Source organism: Buteo buteo, chromosome 2 (assembly GCF_964188355.1).
Source record: "Buteo buteo chromosome 2, bButBut1.hap1.1, whole genome shotgun sequence".
Taxonomy (NCBI): Eukaryota; Metazoa; Chordata; class Aves; order Accipitriformes; family Accipitridae; genus Buteo; species Buteo buteo.
Window position 1 is genome coordinate 77,682,669 of NC_134172.1, and position 24,113 is coordinate 77,706,781.

Sequence of the window (24,113 nt, forward strand, 5' to 3'; positions counted from 1 at the left end):
GCTGTAGAGCAAGACTTGCTCCTGGACATGGACACACAGTACGCTGTGTCCCTACGAGCTGTCCTAGCAGCGATGCAACCCCGAGATGGACAAACATCCCATGCAAATTCCTACCCATGCTCCAAATGGCCATGCTCCTTCAGCCAGGAGAGATGGGATCAGCAGCACAAAGCTTCCAAACGATGGAGCCAGTTTGAGGGTTGGTTTTGCTGCTCATTCAAGCCTGGAGTCTTTATATAGAGTCAGGGCAGGATCCAAAAGCGGAAGAGACACACCCACTCCCAGGGAGTGTAACACACACACACTGAAATAAATAGCTCCCTGCCTAAGAAGATGACTCAGGAATCTCACTAGTCCTTAAAGCACAAATCATTGCTAATAAATCCCAGGAAACTTGGAGCAAGGCCCAGCAAGAGGTTAACTAGACAAGACATGGTATTTCCAGCCTTGCCAGACACAGAAGAGGAGGAAGGATGAATAAACACGTTATTAAACCGATGTTCAACACTGAATCAATGGCCACACCAGCCTGAGCCCATCGTGCAGCCTACCTGCTTCAAGAGCAATGAGTAGTCCTTATTACTGGGGGGAGGGTTTGTTTTTCACTGCCCCTCCTGGAAGCACTCAGGCTTAACCACCACACGGCTTGAAGTGGCAGGAGGCAACACGGCCTCACTCCCTGTTTGTCCAGCTATAATATACAGATATTTATATTTAACTCCTTTGCTCTCCTCTTGAGTGAAAGATGGAGTGCTCTTCCATCCCTTATTACGTTCTTCAGATCAGGTAACGAACCTCTGAGCAAGCATAAACTCAATTAATGGCCAGTTCGAGACACTGAGGACTGCAAAAGCCCATAAACATGCAGGAAAGTCTCCCAGTGCTGCCATTTTGCTGCCACATATAACACTCGAACAGCGAGAAAGCCGATAAGCCCAATTCACAGCCCTCTACGTGCTGCATTCCTAATGAACAGCAAGACCACAGCAAACTGCCCCAGTATGGGTGATCCATGTCCCGGGGAAGATGTGCCTTCATCCTCCCAGCCCAAATTTAACTCTGCTGAGGTCCTCAGACTATGGGATTTCCCACTAAGATAGGCTGGCCCATGCCTCTGACAATCTGCTCCAGCCAAAGCCAACCCCGCTTTCTTTTGCAAACCCAAGGAGCATGAACAGAAACCAACCCGCCAATTCAAAAGCAAATAAGAAGCCGGGAAAATACTGTTCAAAAGTGGAACAAAGATAACATTTACCAGCAGTCTCCCAACAACTCCTTTTTGCCTTTCATCTGTCTTGTCTGTTCAATACAATAAGTCCTTACAGCAGGGACTGGCTCTTTTTGGCTTGATGTACAGAACAGAAGCTTGTAGACTTCTATTTCCATTAGGGGTGCTTGCACACTGCTATAATATTAATGGAGTGTTGTTTTCCCCTTGGTATTCATTTTAACTATTATTTGACTGAAGTTTTTCTTTTTCTTTCGCACCGCATATTAGTTTTTCCAACCATATCAAACCAAAGTTGCAGCGAACACGCACAGCGGGTACCCAGACATAAGCTATTGCATTCACGCAAGAGACGGAGAAGAGGTGTACGTGAGTCACCTTTGAGTCAGGATTTCTGCTAGCTTCTTTTTTTTCCTGGGCATCATAATAACTTTATAGAGAGTGACAGCATATCTGTGGAAGCTGCTTTAGGATTGCCTGCCCTGCTGCGCTCACCCATTGCAGTGTGCGACAGCAGCTCAGCTATCGCCCCAGCCGTATTTTGCTTTGACACTCACCTCCCCGGGCTGGCAGAGCTCTAAACGAGAAAGCAGGACTTCCAGGCAGACCAGGGCTTGTTTACAAATGAGGCATTTGCGAATCCCTGGGAAATACCCTCCGGAAGGCAAAAATCTCTGCCTCTTTCAATCTTGCCCCAAAGAGATTGCCCCCCAAGTGCTAGCCGCGATAGACTCCTAGGATCCTCAGATGGAAAGCAGTCACCTCCTAACTCATGCAGGGGCAGTCGTTCCCTCTGACCATGCCTGTCCTCTCGTTTCTTTGCCCTGTCCCCCCATCCCAGGGGAGGCATTAAAAGGAGGATCTCCAAATGAAGAAGACTGACCACTGGGCACTCCCCTCCAAGAGCCTGAACACAACTGTAGCTGCTTAGGAACTATAATCAGTATTAATAAGGCTTGATTACCTTCTGATTTCCCCTGGGTCTTGGGTTGCAGGTCCACAAGATTTGATCAGGATTTGCTATAAAGGTTCCTTTCTCAAAACCACTCCTCAAATACGGCTGAGTCAATGTGGATCTCAGATCCTGGTCATCCCATTTCAATGTGGATCAGCCCCATCTCTCACCTTGATGTTACCTGGCAGGGTGTCCACAGTGTAAATTCTGGCTCTGAACATCCTACAGGCTGTGGCAGGAGGTGGGAGATGCCTCAACTCACTCCAGTTTTTGGTTTGAAATTGTCCCAGGCTCTATCTTCTCTCCTCGTTGTCCAGACTCATCCCACCCAGCTTGCACCTAAGGTATGCAAGGGAACTTACGTTCCTTCTGTCATCAACAGAGACATGGGCATCTCCAGAAGGCAGACCTGCCCACTAAAGCCTACACTGAGGCTCCTATGGGGTTTCTGTGAGGAACCCAGCAGGTATCTGGGCATCACCAGATTCAAGCTGAAAGCCCACTCCACCTGCAATGTCTGGACATTACACGTTCTGAAACAAATCAAGTGACTGCTCAGTCACAAGACTTGCAAAGCCAAGGCTGCTGCTGCACCCGGCAATCCAAGTGACTCTGATGGAGCTTTAAATCACCTCCCTACAGCAGCAAGCGCGAGAGGCGAGAAGATCTCGCCAGTCTTCTGCTCCCCACACCTTGGAAAAAGCTGCCCTTTGACATCCAATCCGCTCAAAATAAAGTCACTGGATGGATGCTTACAGACACCAAAGCTTTCCACACATCTAAAAAGCATGTTAAGAGTCTGGAGCGATGCCAAAGACAGGCCAGAGAGAGTTCTGGAGGAACGCTCCCGTTTCCCTCATTTATTGGCAGTTAGACAGTCAAGAAGCCCCGGGGCTGTAATAAAGCACCTCTCGCCATCCCAGCCAGTGGCTTGTGCGAGATACTCCCCAAACAACACTATATGTAATTAATTCAGTGCTTTAGAATAAATGCACGACACCCCCAAAACAGCTTCGATCTAAGCGTCATAGGAGGCTGCATTCGCAGTTGATCCAGGATAAGGCCAGGAGAACCGCATGGGGAGCTGAGGTGACTCGCAGCTTCAGTGAGCTGATCAAGTAAGATCAAGGATCACACAACTTGTTCTTACTGGGGAAAAAAACCCCAACATTTTTCTTTTAATCTGGGCGGATGGGCACATCCACCAAGGGACTACATTTAAAAACCTACTCCTCTGGTCCTGGTGGGGCCACCTTTTGCCATAGGTGAGTGTCAGAGTAGCCCAAGTGGTTTTGGCTTGCAACTCGGTTAGGAGCCATTTAAACATCTGATGGTGAAGGACCCAGCTGCATTGGCCAAACCACTGTGCCCAATGTTCTTCTGCACGACCTGGTTTTGCCGTTGCGTGCTCACTAGTCAAATCACCTTGCAACACAGCTCTCCTCTAAATACATTCACGAGACTCAGTTTAGACCACCACGGTAACCTGGTTTTGCAATGTGGTTGCTTTTTGACCACTGGGGGCTAAAAGCCATTGCATTATTCTGCAGCAATGCACATCTCGGTGTTGGAGACCTCCTCTCGCTTTGATGCATTGGGAACCGGGGACATCACACCAACAGACAGGCTCAGGTTTGCCTGAGAAGCATGCCATAGACAAAGTTTAATCCTTTATAGGAACCACTCTCCATCTTTCTCAGCTCTCCTGTACCTACTCTACAGATTACATAGCATAGAAAGGGACTGGCACATCTCCCTGCCACCACAATTTCAAGAGGAATCTGTCCCTCAAGAACTAAGAAACCAGCTAAGCGTTTGGGCTACCTTAAAAGGGATTATGCAGGGCTAAGTGTTTGCTGCTTAAATCCCAGAAGTCAAATACCAAACTTAGGTGCTTTTTATCCTCGTAAGCCCCACTGATGCCTGACAGGCAAACCCTCTGCCCTGCTCACCCTCTCACGCCAAACAAATCACAATGTGTCTCACCTCAAACATCCCCTCCCTCTGTTGTAACGCAAAAAAAAAAATCAAGAAATCTCATTTTTGCTAACTGCATCTCTTTAAGCAATGCCCATCTTCCCTTTAGTATAGGATTTGGGGCTTGCTTTTTGGGTTATTCCCTCTTATAATAAGTAGAGCCATAGCAAGACTTATCTGGTTGAGGTGTGTTGCAGCACAAAAAGGAGGTCATCCAGAGGATCAGCTTGTTTTTCATTTCCTTAATGTCAGTGTGGGGTGAATGTGACGACTGGAACGTGACACATTAAAGCGACTGAAATCAGGTTGCTCCCACCAAGCTCTGACTAAGCAGCTGGAGAGGAACTCGTGAGGCATCGCACCGTGAAGGTCTCCCTGGTCCCCAGGACGGACACAACAGCACGGCCGAGGGCATCAGAGCCAGAGGTCAAAGCCCAGCAGGTCCGTTAAACTTGGCACATATGGGAGATCTGTATTGGCCCCTTTATCCCACATACTCGACTAGGAGGTGGGGAGGAGAACCCAGGAGATCTCTGCACATCACTGGTGGATGGGCTGAGTTTGGTGGCATCGTACCTGCCAGCAATATCCCTGTCTGGGGGTGAGGGCTTGCCATGAACCACCACCCCTTGGTGCTTGGGGATGAATAAACGAGACTGTCAAACTGAATTTACCCCTAATTAGCAAATGCCATAAAACAAGTATGAAAAAATGTAAGTGGAAAACAAAACAAAACATGAGAGCTGCCTAAAAACCCAACCCAGGCAACAGAAAAATGGCTGGGCGTTCCCAGAGTCATTCAATCTGATGAAAAAAGATTATCTGGGAATGGATCTATATGAAATAACCGTGTTTTCATCAGTCCCTGAGGAGCAAAGGGAGTCACAAAATTGGCCGCCTCTGCACTGAGAAAGCCCGGACCTTCAGGGAAGCAATTGCATCAACTCTCCATCCTCCCACCACGCCAGCCGTGGCCATGCCAGGATGCGGGCAGTGCAGGGAGGAGACTTTCTGGAGAGAGAGGTGGCTTCTGGCTGGGTTAAAAGGGAAGAACAAATGGGATGGGGATGGCACAAAGAAATTTTAATAGAATTAGACAGGGAGGAAATGTTCTTCCTTATTATAATTTAAGTCCATGCACTTACTTAATTAACTGAATGTATAGTGCACGGTATGCGGATAAAAAATGCACCCAAACTATTTTTAACGCAGTTAAAAAGACGCATTGAGGTTGTAAATTCAAAGTAGGAAATGCAAGAATTGCATTGGTCCAGAGCACGCAGCTTTAAAAGTGTCTGAATACAGGCTGTTTTCTTGCTGCTGCCCCAAATCCAGCCCCCACCTCTTTGGCTCAGAGAGCAAACATACACAGCTCACCCGGGGGATTGCGAAATGTGTCTCCAGACACATCAGGCTACGGGGATGCTCAGTGCAAGTAACTTATGCTGGTGCAGAACACAGCAATCCCTCCTGAAGTAAGATGGCAGGTAGGGACAAAAACCACTTTCAAGTATCCCAGCCCTTCAAACCCAGCACCGCTGAGCACACGACAGGTTACGATAACCAAGGTAAAAGGACTAGAGGAAAATAAAATATTTAAATTATTGCAAGAAATAAAGCGGAAAAATTTCAGAAGCAAACTGTCTCCCTGTGCAGAGAACTACCTCAAGATCTAAGTGCTGCTGCATCCCTCAAAAAGCCTGGCCTGCTATTTAGACACAGCTCAACTTTTCAAGTTTCAGTTCAACCTTGAACAGAATGAGGCCATGTGCTGCACTGCTAAGGTTCTGTCAAAAAAAAAAAAAGGGGGGGGGGCGAGGAGGGGAGTGGGGGAAGAAAAGAAAGATGCTGAGAGAAATACTGGGAGAAGATGAGAGATAGGGGAGGTTCAGCCCTCCGGGAGCCAGAGTTCACCTCCAGCCACGCTCAAAAATGGGACCCACCAGGCTCAGCTGTCCATGGGCCTGTGCAAAATATATATATTATAAATAATCTGTATATACACACAGCTCCCATGAGCAGGTCACCCAGTTGTGTCAGGGTAGGAAGAGCTATTAAGTATAAAAAATGAATCACAACACAGAAATATAACATGGTGCTTTTGCTCACAAAGGTAATAGCGCTTTTACAGAGGCAACATCTGGGATGAGACCACGTTAATGAGTTTGGGGCTGGGGGCTGCTCTGACTTTTCCTGGTTTCTTATGCATCAAATGGTGCAAAGAGGAATGAGCGACAAGAGTCAGAAGAGGTGGGAAAAGGAATCAGATGGATTGGATCTAGGATGCAGCACTGGAAATAAATGCAACTTGCACGGGCATCTCAAGGCAGTGCATCAATCGCCCTGTGCAATACCAGCCTGGGAGATGGGCCTCTGCAGATAGGCATTTATCAGAGGTACTTACACAGATGCACCTCTTGTATTTATTAAAACATCTCCATGCTGGAAGAGTCTCAATAGTTTGTGTCTTGGCATTTGGGTGCAGGGAGGCTGCCTGAACAGCACAGCAGCTCCACACCTAGAAATGCAGCTGGGTCTATAAGCATCTCTACAAGCTCAAACCCAACCTTGCAGGGTCACAAACTCATTCACACTGGAAATAGGCCCTAAATCTTCATGCAAGAAAGTCCCTGTGAGTAGCGGGAAAAGAGAAATAGGGGTGCTGGCAGATGGGGTCAGGAGTGGAGGGGCTGAGCGGTGTCCAGCCCGAGACAGCAGCAGGACAGGGCTCCCTCAGCCACAGCCTTCTTCAAGACTGCCACTCCTGCAGCACAAAGGCTAAAAAGGTGCTTTTGTGCTCAAGGCTTTGGCACAAAATGGGGGTTTGGGCAGGAGGAGACGGTGTGACCCCAATAGCGCAGATAGGGCACTGTGCCGGCCATCGGGACATCAGGGTGGCTCCAGCAATCCCATACAAACTTTATGACCTTGAGCTGGTCTCTTCAGCCTCCCATATCTTTGAATAAGCAGCCACTAAGCTTTTTATCTGTTTTGTCTGGATTACAGACTTCTAGTTAGAGAAACCCAGGAAAGCCCTTCCCTGCCCCACTCAAACACCTACAGATCTAGCACAGGCCATGCCAGGCTCACCCAGGCAGCAAAGGGCTATAACTGGTGCATGGACTTCTTCTGGTGACTTTGTATGATGTTTATCATATCCTTCAGCTCTTTAAATAATATATTAGCAAACTGCCAAGGCTAAACCTATCATATGTATAGTTCGGAAGACTGGAGTCCATATAACTTCCCGATACACTGTAAAAAATTAATTATAGCCCTGATGCTTCACAGACACTGGTGCAATTACCACCTCAGCCCTGAATTCAGCCTCCATTTCCCGACGGACACACGGGTGGGGGTCAGAGGATGGTTTCGCAGTGGTTACGTCTCCCGGCTGCTTGGGCATCCACCCCAAGGGGATCTAAGGGAGGCCACCCAGCTCCCGGCACATCCCAAACCAGCGGTTTCTAATCGGAGGGCACGGCTCCATGTGGAGTCACAGCAGGTACAAGCGGAGTCACGAGCCCAGGAGAAATGCAGCTGCTTGGGCTGGGGGAGGAGACGCCGGGGGGGATGCAGCTATACATATACGCATATACATATACAGCGAGACCCAAAGGGCACCCAGCCTGGCACTGGGGACAGGGCATTCACAGGGAAGTGAGCCCTGGCAGGAGGTCAGTTTGGGATGCCCCCGCTCCTGCTCCGTGAGGATTACCGGCTGCCCAAGCAAATGCCACCGCAGAGAGCCAAACGGGTCAGAAGTTAAGACAGAGCAGCTGAAGAAGCCAAAGAAGCTTCTAAAGCCCTCACAGTCAGGGCTAGCCCTGCCCCTTGCCATTTGGTTTTCAGCACCTTCCATCTCTGTCATTGTCACCCCAGTGCCCCCAAGCTGGGCTCTCACCTGGATATAACAGCACCCAGCGCACGCTGCACACAACATCCCCCCCATCCTCGGCACACACGCAGGCAAGCACCCAGCTCGCAACGTGACCGCTCGGCCCCTCCACACGATTCTGGAGGATTTTGCGACACAAACCACCCACAACTCCAGAGGATGGCCCTGAGCGTGGAAGATGCTCAGGACTCCCAGCGCTGGACTTCACACTCCTCATGGTCGCTGCAGCTGAGCTCCAGAGATGCTCCCTCTTGTCCTCTCCCATTTCCCTGGGGGGACGAGCTCCCTGCATGGACCCCAACTCGCTGCAGCGCACGACAAACCTCCCGCTTCCACCCAGCCAGCATTTCACCTCTGGTTGGACTCACCAACATCTCCCTGGAAGGCCTCAACGTACAAAATGGCTGAGGACCAGAAAGCATAGCCCAACACCTTTATCTGAGAATAGCGTCACAGCAAAAGGATGGAGGAAAAAAAAAAAAAAGAAAAAACCACAAAAGGCCCCAAAAAATCTTCTTGACGGGGCTGCCAAAGGCCCTAACCATGCTGAAAAACACGCAAACAAAAAAACCCAAATACATCGGCACCAAGGGAACGAGCACCCCAGCCTGAGCCCAGGCCTGCAGAAGAGCCTGGTGGGACTGTGGAAAGTCCCAGAGGGAAGGGAGTTGCAGTAACACAGCAATTTATCTTGACCCTCCCTTTGCGATCCTCTGAACAACGGGAAGTCATCTGCTCTTCCCTATGCAGCAGTGCCTTCAGATATGGCCATCTTTCTGCCAAACGGTGGGTCAGATGTGGCCATTTCTGGCTAAAAAAAGGGGGTGGCAGAGGGAAAATGTGTACCCTGGGACTGCTCCTTTGTTTACCGCTCCATCGCTGTGCAGTCTGGAAGCCTCAGACACTGATTAGCATTTCTTTCTAGACACATCTCCAATACAGCCGCTTCCCAAGCAGGGGGGACAAGAAATACCTCCAGAACCCAGCGCAGAGCCACAAAACCAACCCCTGGCCCCAAACCCTTTGCAGCCACACAGCAGGCAAAGATGGGGCTGGGGGAGAAGAACCGCTTTGGGGGGGGGGGAGGAGGAGGGAAGGAGAGACAGTGTCTGAGCAGAGCTTTTTTGTTCCTCAGCTCCCAGCATTGCTATGGTGATTTCAAGCAAGACGGAGGAACAGTCCCTACCCAGCACTCCCGCTGCTCTAGCCCCCTGCACCCACCGCAGGAGCGGGTGGGGATGGGGGGGACACACAGGGGACCGGTACATCGCACCTCTCCGGAGGAATCCACCCCTCCCCAGCTCTGCAGGGACAGCTTCTCCCCCCCACACCACCACCATCATCATCATCACACCCCCCCCCCCAAGCCCGGATTCCCTTCCCCACCCGGCATCCCCACGCACCCCATCCCCGGGCACCCACCGGGCCAGGGCGAGGGATGCAGCGGAGACCCTGTTGGGGGGGAGTGGTGGTCGGGGGGCGGGGGGGGGGGTCTCAACCTCCCTCCTCTACCCCACAGCGTCCCCCCCCGGGGCTCCCCGGGCAGCGCTGGTACCCGGCATCCCCTCCCTGCACCCGCTCTGCAGCTGGAGCATCCTTCCTCCTCGGCATGCATTTTTTTTGGGGGGGGGGGCCTGGGGGCAGATCCGAACAAGGTGGTGGTGGGGGGGTCTTTCTCGTTGGGTTTGCCCCCCTCCCCACCACCTTTTATACTCACACGTATGCGTGGTAAATGAAAGCCCAGCCCCGCGGTCTCTCCAGCACATTGTAGAGGAAATTCTGCAGCTTGCGGTAAAAAGCATTCCTTTTCGGGGGCTTGCCGCTGCCCGACACCCCGGAGCGGGGTTTGCTGAGGATGCTGCCCCGTTTGGTGCTTTCGGAGCCGGCGATGAGCAGAGCTCCGTCCCGGCTGGAGTCCGGGGCTCCCGGGTCCAAGCCCACGAAGCCCACCTTAAGCTTCTTCTCCGCGGCGGGCCCGGGGTAAACGCCTCCGTTCCGGGATTTTTGCACCATGGTGGCGACCCGGGGGGGAGGGAGAAGGGGGAAAGGGGGGGTGAAGGGGGAAAGGGTGAGGGGGGAAAGGGGAAAGGGGGGGGACGGCGGAGGGGCCGGCGGGGGGCTCCGCCCGCGCTCCCCGCCGCTGCTCCGCGCCCGGCGCAGGCGAAGCCGCAGGAACCGGCTGCAATTCTGCTCCGCCAGCGCCGCCCCGCCCGCCGCCCTCCTCCCCCTTAACCCTTGGCCGTCCTCAGCATCCCCTTCCTAACGGCAAGTTCTCCGCTCCCTCCCCCTCCTCCTCCACCCCGAAGGAAAGGAAAAAGCAGGCTCTGGCTTCTCCATCCCTCCCCCCCCCAAAAAAAAAAAGAAATCAGGATCTGGCGTTGTCCCCCCAAAGCAGGCTCCGGCATCCCCCTCTCAAATCAGGGGCTGACATCTTTTCCCTATCCCCCCAAGCGAGGTTCTAGTGTCACCTCCCAAAAATCAGGCTGTGGCATCCCCCACAAAATCACCAAACCCCATAGAAGGGCTGGGTACCAGCCAGCGACGGGATGCCCGTCCCCGTGGCTTTCGACACGGTCCCAGACATTGCCGCATGTTCACAGGAAGGACCCAAGTCCTCCACATGCCCACTCAGCCACCGGAGCTGCCTAACCTCCCCACACATCCCCCTGAGCAAAGCCATTCTCTTTTTCCACCCTTGCCCGAGGTCCAACCTGCCCTTTTAGGACTTGGAAGCCCAAATTCATCCTACTTCACACACTGAAACTCCACCGTGATGTGGTCACCAAGCTGCACAGAGACCAAGCTCCTAGGAAATCCATCTCCAGATGTGCTGACCCAAATCAGCTCTTTAACACACCCTGTGGGTTATGGTCCAGGATTACCGTTTCCCCCCCATACACCATGGCTGGCTTCTGCCCCAAGGAATATTTCTCCTGACACACCTTCACAAGACTCAGGAGAAGACAGGTAGGCTGCAGAAGCCTGAGGTAAGGCAGAGGTACCTGCCCACATAATTATCCTCCAGGGAAAAGGGTCGTGGTAGCGCAATGGGAAGACCTGCAACCAAACAAAATAAAACCCAGGACCATCAACTCCTACTGCAGTGAATTTTCTACTCCTTGCAACCCAGCGAGTCACGGACGATCTGCAAACTGCATACTTCTACATGTTCTCTGTAAGTAAACAAGGCTTTAGGACAAGGGGGTTTTTATGTAAATAAAATTGCAAGCACAGATGAGCTGCTTCTTTCAACACAAAGTACCTCTAGTAGGGAAGCAGAAAAATGGTTGCCCAAAGTTTCATGGCTGCAGGAACAACCAGCAGGGCTGTGTTTCAGTCTCCTCTCTAGCCAGAGGCAGCTGTTGGAAAACCAATCCTGCCACTCCATATTGTTGGCGTGCTTTTCCTGAAGTCCATATTTAAAAGAAAAAAATCAACATAACCTTCCGGAGTGCATTTCCCAAGTCCCAGCTTTTTGGTCCTCTCCTTATGCCTCAGGAGAATCCCAGCCACAACTAATGGACAAGAGGAGAACTGAGACTAAAACTGCTGCTGCTTACTCTCCAAATCCCACCATGTACATTAAGAGAAGAGCCAGTGTGGAGCAGCCCTACATTTTTATGAACAGTATGTTTCCTGTGACCCATATTCTCTCCAACACACGGCTAAAAGACAAGTCATCTCTGCAAGGCAGGCAGAAAACTAAAGCTGCGTTAAATACTGGAAAAACAGATCTGCAAGTATGTCAGTGAATAAATTACTCAATTCAATGAGGGGCCATTCTATTCATTATTTGTGAACACTTGTAAGATCATTAGTGTTCTTTAATAGGGTAGCCAATTACAAATGTGCCTGGCACTAATGTACAAAGTGCATTATTATAGATCCAGCGACGCAGTCCAAAAGCAGGAAATATCCCCCTCCACAAAAAGGCCAACAACAAACAGAGGAAGCAATTTTCAATTAACAAATTCAAGATTACTAATGGTCTGTGAGCCCTAAAGAAGAATCTAAATTCATCACACTCCTCTCTGCCTAATTAGTTGGTCATTTGCAGTGTCACACTGCAGCACAGCTTTGGGTAGCATGTATCTCCGAGACCATCAAGTACCGGAACGGGCCAAGGGAGGGGATGACATTTCATCCTTCCCAAGCTGTGGATGGGCTGAGGAACGAGACGGTGTGGTTGTACCAGCTGTCAGAGCTCATTGCTTTGCTTGGGAGGGAGGTAAAACCTCAGACAAGCAAGGCCTTGTGAGCAAATGGCACCAAGGATGATCTCCTTACATGAACCGAGCAGTCCGTGGGAGGTGGAAAAGGCTTGAAACTGTGGATCAAGACCCACTCTAGGCTTGCCTCCTTCTATTCTCTTCACCTTTGGCTCTTAGGGCATCTCTAACTCCTTCCCTACAGATAACATTTCATAGGTTGGCACTGCGAGTTGTAGCTTTGCCTCAGGAGAGCGGGTCTGGGGTCCCTCCACACCGAGACCCCGAGCATGTGGCTTCCCGCTTTCCTCCCCTGCGTGCCAGCCTGCCAGCTCCCAGGAGCTCTCCCTTGGTCCAGTTTGCACAGTTGCAACCCTGAGAGGAGCAGCGGTCTCTTGGGAACAACTGGAATATAAACGCTAATCAAGCTGCGATGTGCTGCCACGGAGTCTGCAGCAGGTAATTTTGAAGATGAAGTCGGTTGTGTTGCTACTTCTGCTGAGGGGTGGAAGAAAAGACACAGCCACTAACACTGCGTGAATTAATGAGGTGTATAAAAGCAGTACTGGGAAGGTGCTTTTATCTGATCCAAGGACATTATGTCTCCACAAACAAACAGAATTACTGAGTCAGTTCTTTGCTTTCAACACTACTGATGGCTTTAAAACACAAATACCGTGGCAGATAGCTTAGACCCTGAAGGTAAGATGAAATCTATCAAGCTGTGTTAAGATACAGAAAGTCCATGCTCTGTCCCTTGGCAATTTTTGAGGCGTAGTAAGAAATGACTGGTGTGAAATATGTAGAATGGCTCCAGGGATAGATTTCTGTTTGAGACACTGAACCAGAGCCCTTTCTCCATGCCGACCCAGCTGGTGGTTTGTGTGAACCGTGCTACCCATAGCCTGGGCTTTGTCACTCACAGCTTTCTTCCAAAGCTATTTTCAAAGCCTAAAGCAGATGGCTTTATCTCCCCTTGTACAGGAAGCTACACCATCCCACCAAAACTAACCTGCCAAGAGAAAAGGTGTGAACAGCTCGGTCTTTCTGCACCCAGCGTCCACCCATCTCCCTTCTCTGCTTCAGCCACCCCTCACCTCTCACCACCCCATCCTCTTCTCCGAGCAGCAAACAGTCCCCAAGAAACCCACGTTTATTGATTAGCCATGTGTCTTCGCTGCTTGGCTAACAGGGACTCTTTCCAACAAATGCCAAACCATTTTTGGTTTTGAAACAGGAGCCCTGACCCGAGACAGAGGTTGGTTCATGCAAGGAACTCAACTCAGAAGGTGATACTTCTCCAGCATTAAGGTTTGAGCCCACAGGGGGAAATGCTGCAAGAATGAAATTCTTGTGCATAAACAGAGAAACCTGCAGGTTTCCAAAGGAGAAAGGTGACCGTGACAAGGGGATACGTACTTCTGGCTAGAGCATAAGGCAATGCTCCGCAAAGGCTTCAGCACTGGGTATGGGGAGATTTGGGCACAGCTGCAGAGAACTTGTAGGGTGGTGGAAAAGGAATTGTTTAGTAAGTGCATAGTAAAATAAACTGAAAGGACCCTGCTTGCCACTGCTGTCATCTGAGCCATAAAAAAAAATGGGGCTTTAGTAAGAGACAGAAATTGGCTGAATAAGCTTAAATTAGATTGAAGACCCATGCCGTCTTTATGGGATCGAGGGAGGGACTGAAAGTACATAAATCTAGAACTGCTCAGGACACTGCATTAATAGCAGGTGTAGTAGTATTCTCTCACTGATCTGAAAAATCTCCTTCCTGGAGCTACCCCTGACTTGGCCTGAGCCTTCTGCTGTGGGCAACGCGGGGTCTGCAGCCTCCTGCTGCCACCCGAGGGGACGGTCGCTCCAGCCCTTGGGGCTGCGGCAACCAAGACCAGAGAAGACGACACTGGTGCAGAAGGACCACCTCGAGAGCAAGAGGGTTTCAAACTGGGCACAGGGCAAAGAGCAAAGGCCTTTCTTGGCACTCAGTTTCAATCACAGTATCGCCACTGATTTTTTTAAACTTTTTTTTTTAATAGCCTAAAATGAAGATGCACCAGATGGTTGTCCAGTTTCAATCAAATCTAACAGTCATCAGCCTCAATGCTAATTAAATTTGTGTCAATTTTCATGAAAACTAGAAGCCTAGTGAGAGGCAGAGGCTCCCTAATGAGTCTTCCTCCCCCCTCCAAAGGGGATCCTGAAGTGTAGTCTCATCTTTATTAAACACCAGAGTAGGTGCCCATGAGAAGACCACCCCTCCCAGCCACTAAAGCCCTTCAGTCAGAATTTGGAACCAACACACTAATAAGAAGCCAGGCTTCCTTCATCCTGGTGCTGACAGAGCTACTTATTTTATGTCACATATTTTACTAGATGCAAAATTTCTGCACCACCATCCATCTTTCTGTCCTGTTCTTAGACAGCACCTACCTCATTGGAGGCTGCTCCAGCAAAACCCAGGACAAATCACGCTGTATCAGATCAGCTGGAGCTGCAGCTGGAAGTGTCTGAGTGCATGAACAGAAATCTCCCCAAGTTGCACTGAATTAACATGGAAGGGAGACACATGCACTCCCTTCTCAACTAGAAAGTTTATGTTTCTCCTTTCTAAGAGTGATTAAAATTGCTGAGGTCTAAATATTCATTTGTGCTGTAGAGGTGTGACTGTAAAGAAAACCAGTTACTGGAGGGAACAGCTACTTAACTGGGCACATGGAAGGAGAAGCAAGGGGAAAAAAGTAAAGCTAGGGTGAATTCTGTTGAGTTAAACTGGGTTACACTCAGAGCATCCATAAAACTGAAAATAAAGCCCCTTGGTTACACAGGGACCGGCACTGTCCCCATTTCCCCTGGCACCTTGTGACCACTCTGCTTCTGCCCTGCTCAGCCCCCACAGACCCTTCCCCCAACAAATTTCCCACCGACCAGGTCTTCTTCCCCATCTCTACTCTACATGTTTCCTTCATTAGCCTCCAGCTCTGTCTCTTGCCCTAGCCTCCTTTGAGACCAAGCGCAATTCCCTTTCTTCATTTATATTGTTACCTTGAAGGTATTTTTAGCCTGTGACCATGTTGCCCCTGAGCCTTCCTTTTCCCAGGGTGTAAATTTAGCGCTCTCAGTCATTCCTCACGTCTCCCAGCACTCACCTTCTTCCTCCTGACCTCCTTGGTTTTCTGCCTCCTCCTGTACCTGCAAGGACCAAAGCCACACGACTCAAACTGCTGTCACCTCTGTGCTCTTAGACCTCATTCCCTGTGACAAGGCTCCTCCAGGACCTCTCCCCCCAACCCCAGGACCACCACAAGCTCCTTGGGGCTGACCCCTCGGAGACGTAGACTGACTTAGGAGACTTCCCATCAGCAGCCCCCTTCCAGTTTCTCCAAACCAGCGCTTTGCTCTTTACAACATACAGCTTTAGAGCAATAAAACTAACCTGGTTACGTGTGGGAGCTCTTCCAGCCTTGCCGGGTCTCAGGAGTTTGGGATCCAGCTCAGAACCGACTCCGCTTCCAGTAAAGCACCTCCCAGGACCATAACTACATCCTGGCTGGGACCCAGTCCCACAAAGCCCATTAGGTGCTTTGTTCCCATTCAAGCACCTGCCTCCCACCAACTTCAAAGCTGAATTGAAACCTGCATGAATATTTAGGAACTGGAGGTTGTCACCAGAAAAAAAAAAAAAAAAAGCCCATACTGAAATAGCTAACAACTCTGACACATCTTATCTGAGAGAAGAACAGTACAGGAGCACAGCAGATTGCCCTGGGCTCTAGTCTGTTAGAGTGGTGGGGGGGGGAAAACGAACTAAAATAAATAGGCTCCAAATGGTCCCAGGTGTCCTGGGTTAGAAGGGGAGGGACCTTCCAGAGCTGGGCTCCATCCCACCTCAGTAGGTTGCTGTGGGGATAAAAGGGGGTTTAGGGAGTAGGGTGGGAGATGCTGGTGTGGGATTTCTGCTTTGTTGGTGTTACAGTACTTGGGGAAGAGCGGGGAAATGGGGGCAATGTCCTTGCTGGGAGGGTCCCTGCAAGCAAGAGGGGGCAGTATGGGGAATGATGTTACCTCTGGCTTTAGAGATACAACAGCTCCAAACCTGTAAAAAAATATTTTCTTTATTGCAAACTCTTTTTTCCTAGTTTTTGGGGTTTTTTTTCTTCCTGAAATATCAAAATCTCTAGGTTTGGCAAGGAAGACAACCAAACCCAATCACTAAGATACTGAAAACTTTTAATGCTGCTTATTTTATCTTTTTGTTAGTGAAAGAGATTAAAAAAACTGTTCCAAATGTAAAAAACTGCTTTCCAATTTTTTCTTTTTTCTTTTTGAAAATGTTAAAGAGGGAAGATTAGGTTTTGGTTTTAAGAGGGTTGATTTTCATCTGTGTTTCAGGTTAAAAAATGCAAGTATTCCACTGGGAAACTGCCAGGCAGACCTGGCTGTCTCCATGCTGCTGCCTCTGTCACAGCATACAATGTGGTATATGCAAAGAAAAACTCTTGAAGTAGCTAAGTTCATAGTTTTTCTGCACCATGAGCTTTTGCTGCAGGCGTGCTTCAGTCTTTCAGTCTGGACACCTGGGAAATCAAGAGAACATGAAGGGACAAGAGTTTATGATTTATTTATCTTTAACCTGAGGTCCTAAGGAAAGCTGGTGTATGTGCATGTGCCTCTCCCTTTAATAACTGCAGAGCTTATGGGCAATTTTTGCCTTAGTTCATTAAAGGTAGGGGGGAAATTCCAGACGATTGCTACAAGTGTAAATATGTGATCAGAGAGAGGACAGAAATTCTGAAATCTCCCCGCTGAGGGAGATGGTGATGCACGCACACAACTTTTCAAAACACAAATCCATGGGAAACTGGACCCCCTGGTTCTCCTGTTCATGAAAACTGCTTCTTTGTGGGCTCCTTTTGGATCCCACGTGGGGAGCGCCGGAGAGGCAGCGAGACTCTGCCAAACATCTCAGTGCCTGGGGATTTGACAGGGCAGGCAGGACCAAGCCGGAGGGGCAGATTCCCGCGGGCAAAGCCGATGCTGTGTCTGCAGGATGACATTTCCTCACTTCCAGCCTTATTTTCATGCAGCCCCCGTTTTGCTTTTGCAGCTTTATCTTGCTCACGCTGGTCCAAAGGATGTTCCTGTCCTCTGGGCATCCGGATGCTCTGGCCGTGCCCGCAAAACATCTCATTCAGCATCTCCGTGTACTTGCCTGTGCGTGCAGAGAGCGGGCAGAGCAGGGGAGGGTGGTTTTAAAAATGAGCTCTGTTCGTAGCCTGACAGCGAGCTGTGGGCTGGCAATGGCTGCAAGAGGCACTTCACCTCCACCTGAGGATGCGGTCAGCCTCAGCCACCCTCCCTGTCCCCCCTCTCCCGCATGTTTCCCGTGGTCCCCATGGAGATCTATGACCGGAGATATCCTGAGGCACCACAGCATATTGACCTGCAATGGCACGCTTCCCTCCCAGCAATTGCTCTAATGGGAACTGCTCAGAGCATCCAAGGCATCGGTGCAGCTCCATTAATCACAGCCGCCTCCCGCCTGGCACGGGCTGCCCTCGCTCATCACCGCGGTCCTTTGGGTCGGTGTCAGGACACAGTCCTTGGACACGTTGTGTCCTTGGAGCTGGAGCACATGGGAGAGCATCTTCCCATCACGCTGATGTGTGAGCGGTAGCAGGGACTGGCATAGGCAACAACCCCCCGCCCCGTACTCCCACTCCACACCAAAACACAGGCTCAGAAACCGGCAGCCTTTGCTAAGTAACTGCTGTCACACCCATCATCTCCCCCCAGACGTGATATTTGGGGATCGTCCTCCCTTCTTTCCCCTTCTTGCAGCCCCATCCCAAAGGCTGGCTGCTTCCAGACTCATCACTCTTAAGTGCTCAGCGGGCAGGTACTCGCTGCAGCTGGCCGGGATTGCAAAAAGCATTTAGCGGATATAAGGCACGAAAATAGTGCCAGGCAAGGGGTGATCAGAAATCATTTAGACTAGGCAAAACCAGGCCATGCCAAATTTGCAGGCAGCCTGACACATGGAAGGAGCATTTGTGAACGGAGCTGAAATGAATTATTTGAAGATGCTGCAGTATCTCTACGTAGCTGTGGCCAAATGATACCCGAGCACTCAGAGGCAGGCGGGCAGGAGGGGGTGTCTGGCCAGGATCTTAGTCCTGGGCTGTGTTACAGCTCGGGTTTCTCCTTCAGATCAGCAATATCTTTGCACGGGGGTGAAGGCACAGGCCAAGAGGAGGATGGGGCATAGGGCATCGCCCTGGCCAGAGCAGCTGCTTCGCGCTCCCCCGGCTGCGAATGCACCTCAGGCTCACACCGAAAATATGGATCTCAAGCGGGGGGATGCAGAGGGAGGTGGTTAAAGGCAATGAGTAAAAATGTCCCGGGTTTGGTCCTTGACATGTTACAAAATGCTGGGGGAGGGTTTGGCTTGCTATCATCCTCCCCGAATTTGTACCTCTCTGGGGCAGGATTTGGCCAAGGGTGGCTGATGCACTTTGTGAAGGGGACACAGTGGAAGCAGGATGGAGAGACGAGAGCCACCCAGGCGTGGGAGGTTCTTCTCTGCCCTGCTTAGCCTTTTTTCCCCCCTTCTGATCTGGCCCATCATCCGTTTCCCAAGGAGGTTTACTCCAACTGTTTGGTGTTACCAGCTTGCTGTAGAGAAAGCCAGTCCCAAGGATGAAAACCCCAAGGAGAACAAAGCTCCTGCCTGCAGCTCTCCTTCGTCCTGCTGGGCCAGGAGCTGCCCAGGCTGGCGTGGGACCCCCAACCCCATCTGCTCAGACCTGGGTGCTCAGCACCGTGCAGGTCCGCTCTAGGAAAGAGGCCAAGCCCAGCAACATGGGCTGGGGAGCAAAGCAGCGGTGATTTATCTCCACGCTGGATGGAGCACGACCCACTGGCCGTGCAGCTTTGCAAGGTGAAATGTGTTGCGAAACTGCCCGAGGAGAAGGTGTCATGTCCCAGTTTCTCAGGAAGATGACTCAGGTTTGCCGATTCCCAGGTCAGGATTAAGGTGAAATGACAACCAGGGATCCTTTAACTCACAAAACTCAATTTTTATTGGCTTGCAACAATTGGTATGCTCACCACCAAAACTGGTATGATCACAACAAAAATTGGCATGAAACTATGTCAGTAAACTGTGTAATATGTGCTAACCCTACATCAACAAACATATACTACAGGCCTTGCTTACTTGGGAATCAGTTCAGGGAAGAGAATAAGGAGAGCCCTCCCTTTGAATCACAGGGTTCAGGGCAGACCCCCGGCTTTCTAGACTCCTCAGTGAGGAGCCCAGGGGCGGCTGGATCCACTCCTAGTCCCAGACTTGGTCAATGGTTTCTGTCTAAAGGGATGAGGTGTAGGGATTGTGGAAAAGGGAGAGAGAGAAGAGAAAGATGTCACCAGTCCTGAGTCCAGCATTGGTTCAGTCAGCTGAGGGGTCGGTGGGCTTGCACACATGGGGCTTCAGGTTTTGTCCTTTTATCATCCTTGCCCCTCCTTCGGGTGGGCATTCGAACTCATTAGGCTAATTAGAGAGCCTTTGGGCTGTGGGCTTGGTGGTCCTTTGGGGAGTAGCTTCCCCTTCCCTGTAGACCTGATCTTTGGCCATCTATGGTGAGCTGCCCTGCTCAGCACCTCCGAACAGCACACCAGAGCTGTGCCCCCTCCTGCACACCCTCCCCTCCTGTTGCTGATGGGCCCTGATGGGTCCTGGTGGGCTGCTTTTCACCTGGAGTTCCTTGCTAGGCAGTTAGTCGTTATTCAGAACTCGCCCCACCACAACGTTTGAGACGTTAACTCCTTCAGTCTCTCACAGAAGGCAAGCAGCTGCTTTTGGGACACAGCCCCCAGGCAAAGGTGCTGGTTAGTGATGGAATTCACTTTCCGAGGTTGCATAGTCATGGACTTGGTGCTGCATCTGCATCATTCCCACCTCTGCTATAGATGATTCAGCATCTCCATCACCAGCAGGCAATGGCAGAACCCACTTGGGTGATGTCCTCTGGTGATGCTGGTGTTCAGGGGGCTGGAGTGTACCTTGGCCTCCCTGGCAGTCAGTGGCATCGGCTTCCAAGGTAGCAGGAATGGGATGGAAGGTCAAGAGATCTCTGCTTGGTCTTCCCCCATAGCGGAGTGCATTTCCAAATGCTGTTGAAATGCTTCAGATGTCATCAAGACTTTTAAGTCAACGTGAGACAGGCAGGACCTCGCTGCCCACAGGGGGGTTAAGGCTCAGCAAAACATACTGGGAGACTGGTGACAGATGAAGGGAGCAATGGGAAAGGAGCTGCCTTAACCGTGGAGGCTTTCTTGTGTGTCCAAGCTGCCACGCAATGTTCCACACGTGCTGCCTGTGCTGGGTCTCTACAGGGATGTGCCCAGGCAGACGAGGGGTCGCAGCTGATGCTTTAACTTGCTTCCAAGCACAAAAGGGCAGCGGGCAGCTCGAATTCACCCAGCTCAGCATCTGCAGCATGGCTTGCACTTGCAGTCTTGCAAAAGCCTTATAAATTTTTTAGATCAGCCCAAAGTGCCTGCTGAGTCGGCCAATCAGCTCCGGTGGATTAAGGAAACTTACCTTAAATTATTAACAGCACACAACCAGACACGAGGCCCATGGGGTAGAGGTGGGAAAGGAGAAGTTACTCATTCCTCCTTCTCCAGTGGGTGCCACGAGAGCAGCCAGCACCAGGCTGGGGATGGGCAGAGGTGTCTGCTCACGCCTGGGAGGATGGTCCTGTCCGTGGGGTGTTCCCTTCTCCATCAGGAAACCCCAACAAGGCATCAGTGCTATACTGTGCGTGGGGCGTGCTTGCTTGGTGGAGATGATGTCCCTTTCGGAAACTGGCTGTTGGTCCACGTCCAGCCCCCCTGCACCTCCCTCTCCTTCCCCCTTCTTCCAGGTCCATCGGTTTCTCAAACAACCTCTTGAAGAGCTGATCCGCGGCAGTACAGGAGAGCCAGCCCTGACGCTTTTTGACTTTCCTACCACCTCTAGTAATTTTCCCCCCACAAGCTTTAAATTTCAGGTAATACAATCACAGTTGCAAACTCTGGTCCCCAAAGAAATGACAATAAGCAGTTTGCAGCTCCCCAGGCTGTACCCTTTGCTTCGCTATGGACATGCTGCCTGCCAGGGCCAGATTTTGCAGAGGTGGGACGTGGAGCTGGATTTCTTTTCCTTGGCAGCTGCTCCAGCAGGACTTTGTCCCTGTTTCCACGAGGTGGCATCGCTGAGACTTCTACGGAGGCAAAGCATCCACCGCGACATCTGCAGGGAGGACGACGATGAAAAATGCCTCCAAATAAAAAAAAGGTTGCTAGGAAAAAATGCCTCTGAGTTCTCGGCTGGGGGATCCCAGTGCACCTGGCCGTGGCAGAGAGGAATTGGAGGAGAAGGCAGTGTTTTAAAATGCATCTCACCCTATATGCAGCACAGCCCTATATATCACTCGCCACAGGCCACGAGACACCCACCTGCTTTCCCACGGTGCTGATGGCTCTCGAATCAACTTGAGTTTGCTGCAAGGTTTGCCAAAAGCCATCTGTGGCCCACTTCAAGGTGATGTTAGGTTGCTTATAATTTTGGTAGAAACCCAAAATGGGTCACCCACCCCGAACAAAGCATTGTTTCCCAGAATGCCTCTGAGCCCTGCAGGGTCAGACAATGATATGCACGTGGCAGGTCATTGATCTGGTCCCAAAACCTGGATCCACAACGAGTCTTCAAACCCAAGGTGTGGGTAGAGGCAGGTCATGGCTTCATTTGATTTTGATTTGAGACCCCTAGAAATTCAGCGTACTTGATTTTCTTTTTGAACCTCATGCTTTGAGGTGGGTCTAAATCAGAACATTTCTGTTTATTCTGGCTCTCTACAGAGCTTGACCCAAACCTCCCAAAATGGGGGATGCTGCAGTTGCAGACATCTCACTTCAGGCCCTGCCTCTTCCTTCTGATCCTGCAGATTACCTGGGGTACCAACAGCACTGAAATCAGGCTGAAAATTTGGACCTGTTGTGAGCCATGAACAAGTTTGAGTTAAACCCTCTGGGGTTTATATTTTTCCTTTTCTGCAGCTACACTGTTAATTACCTCACTACTTGTGCATCGCTCCCAGAGCATCTTTCACAGCTCCCCTGGCATATTTCTATGGAAACGTAGCTGTGGTTTTGTCAAACTTGTTTTTGCTTTTAAAATAGCTATAGAGGACCAGGTGCAGACTTTACGCCTACTCTTCTCTGTCCCTCTCCTGACCCCAAAGTTGTCCCCACTCCTGCTGTGCCAAGATCCAGCTCTCGTTGGGGACCAGAGAGCTGGAGGTACCTGCACAGTAGCAGGGGGATGTCCCCATGGAAGCTCCTGTTCTTGCTGCTTTTAGGGATGGAGAAAAAACATGCACATGGTGATGTTCTCCTGCCCTGCTTGGAAATACCTAGGAAGGGGCACAAGTCTGCCGTGCTGGCTCAAGGACAATGTGCCTCAGGAACCGAGAAATGCATGAGGAGCTGGAAGATGAGATTAAACCATTAGTGGGAAAACAGCCTCCTCCCACAGTCGTGCTGTGCCTGGAGGGATCCCCAGGTCCCTTTCCAATTTGTGGTATGCCAAGGACACGGCACTTCGTAGAGCCCAAATGCTGCAGAGACCTTGGGCACCAAATCCATTTCTATGGATGAAGCTGGTGGCTGCTGGGGGGTGTGAAGAGGGACGAGGAGCCTTGGTGGTCTGTGCGCACAGTTCTGGGGAACGTGGCTCAGTAAGTTGGTATGTGACTGGGATGTGGCATGGGGACAGCGTTGGGGGAGCAGGCGGTGATGGCTTCATGCAACACTCTCTGTAGTTCAGCTTGGTGTCCGCTCCTTGAAGCTCTGCCTGGGGACATTTAGTGCTGCAGAGCATCACATGTTAATTAGGATCATTAAGGGCTCCTGCAACGCAAACAATAATGATGCTTGTGCCTCTGGAGCTCTCCTGGGAAGGACCTTGCATGATGCAATCCTTCACAAAGCCCATGCATGGCGTCCGCTCCCGGCACTGTGGCTTCCTCTAAAAGCCAAGTCATCAGCACAGACAACCTCAGGATGCCCCAGCACGCTGCTAACCCCACCTTTGAGAAGGAAATATCCCTTGGAAATGTCTCCGGACCATTGTGGTGGGGTGGGAGTAGCACCCTCACACCTCGTCCCTCCATCTCACTGCCCCACCCTACCACCTCCCGCTCCTCCCCACGCTCGGTGCTCCCACCCTTTCTCCCTCAAAGCACCCGGCTGTTTCATTTTGGTCAATCCTAAATATTTGGCAACCATAATCCTTTGGATTGGGGCAGCTGCCACTGGGTGGAGTGGGGAGAGGAACAGACCTTGCCCCAGGCTGCAAGTTTTCAGTGGGAGCCAAGACACTGTCCTGGGTGAAGACCATGAGTTTGAGGGCTTCTTGGGAGTCCTGAGTCACGTCTGAGCTCCAGCACACGGCTTCAGCTGGGGAGAAACGTTCCCGTTGTGTTGTTTGGAAAGGGCTGGGGGATCCACCATGTGCGAGGTGAAGAAAGAATTAGAGAGAAGGCAGCCTTGGCCACTTCTCCCAAAATGATGGGGCATTATGAAGAATAAAAGCGATGCTGCCGGCCCTTCCAGGAGGCATGGGGTATGCTATTTTCTCTCTTTAAATGGCCTAACTTTAGGGGGTTAACTGAAGCTTATTTTGCATGGAAAAAATGATAATGAAGACCCTGATAACTGGTATTAGACACTTGAGCAGGTTAAGGAGACTATAAAAACCCAGACTGTCATAAAAGCAGCCCCTGCTTTAGGCTGGGGGAA

At 50.7% G+C, this 24,113-nt stretch overlaps 1 protein-coding gene across 8 annotated transcripts in view; it reads right to left on the bottom strand.

The window, feature by feature from the left end:
- KCNQ2 (potassium voltage-gated channel subfamily Q member 2) overlaps positions 1–10,071 on the bottom strand; it is a 67,667-nt gene extending 57,596 nt beyond the window's left edge. For all 8 annotated transcript variants that reach the window (XM_075022601.1, XM_075022599.1, XM_075022602.1 and 5 more), the window contains exon 1: positions 9,776–10,071. In XM_075022601.1, the coding sequence (XP_074878702.1) occupies positions 9,776–10,071 (296 nt within the window). The remainder of the gene's footprint in view (positions 1–9,775) is intronic.
- Positions 10,072–24,113: the final 14,042 nt, after the last annotated feature.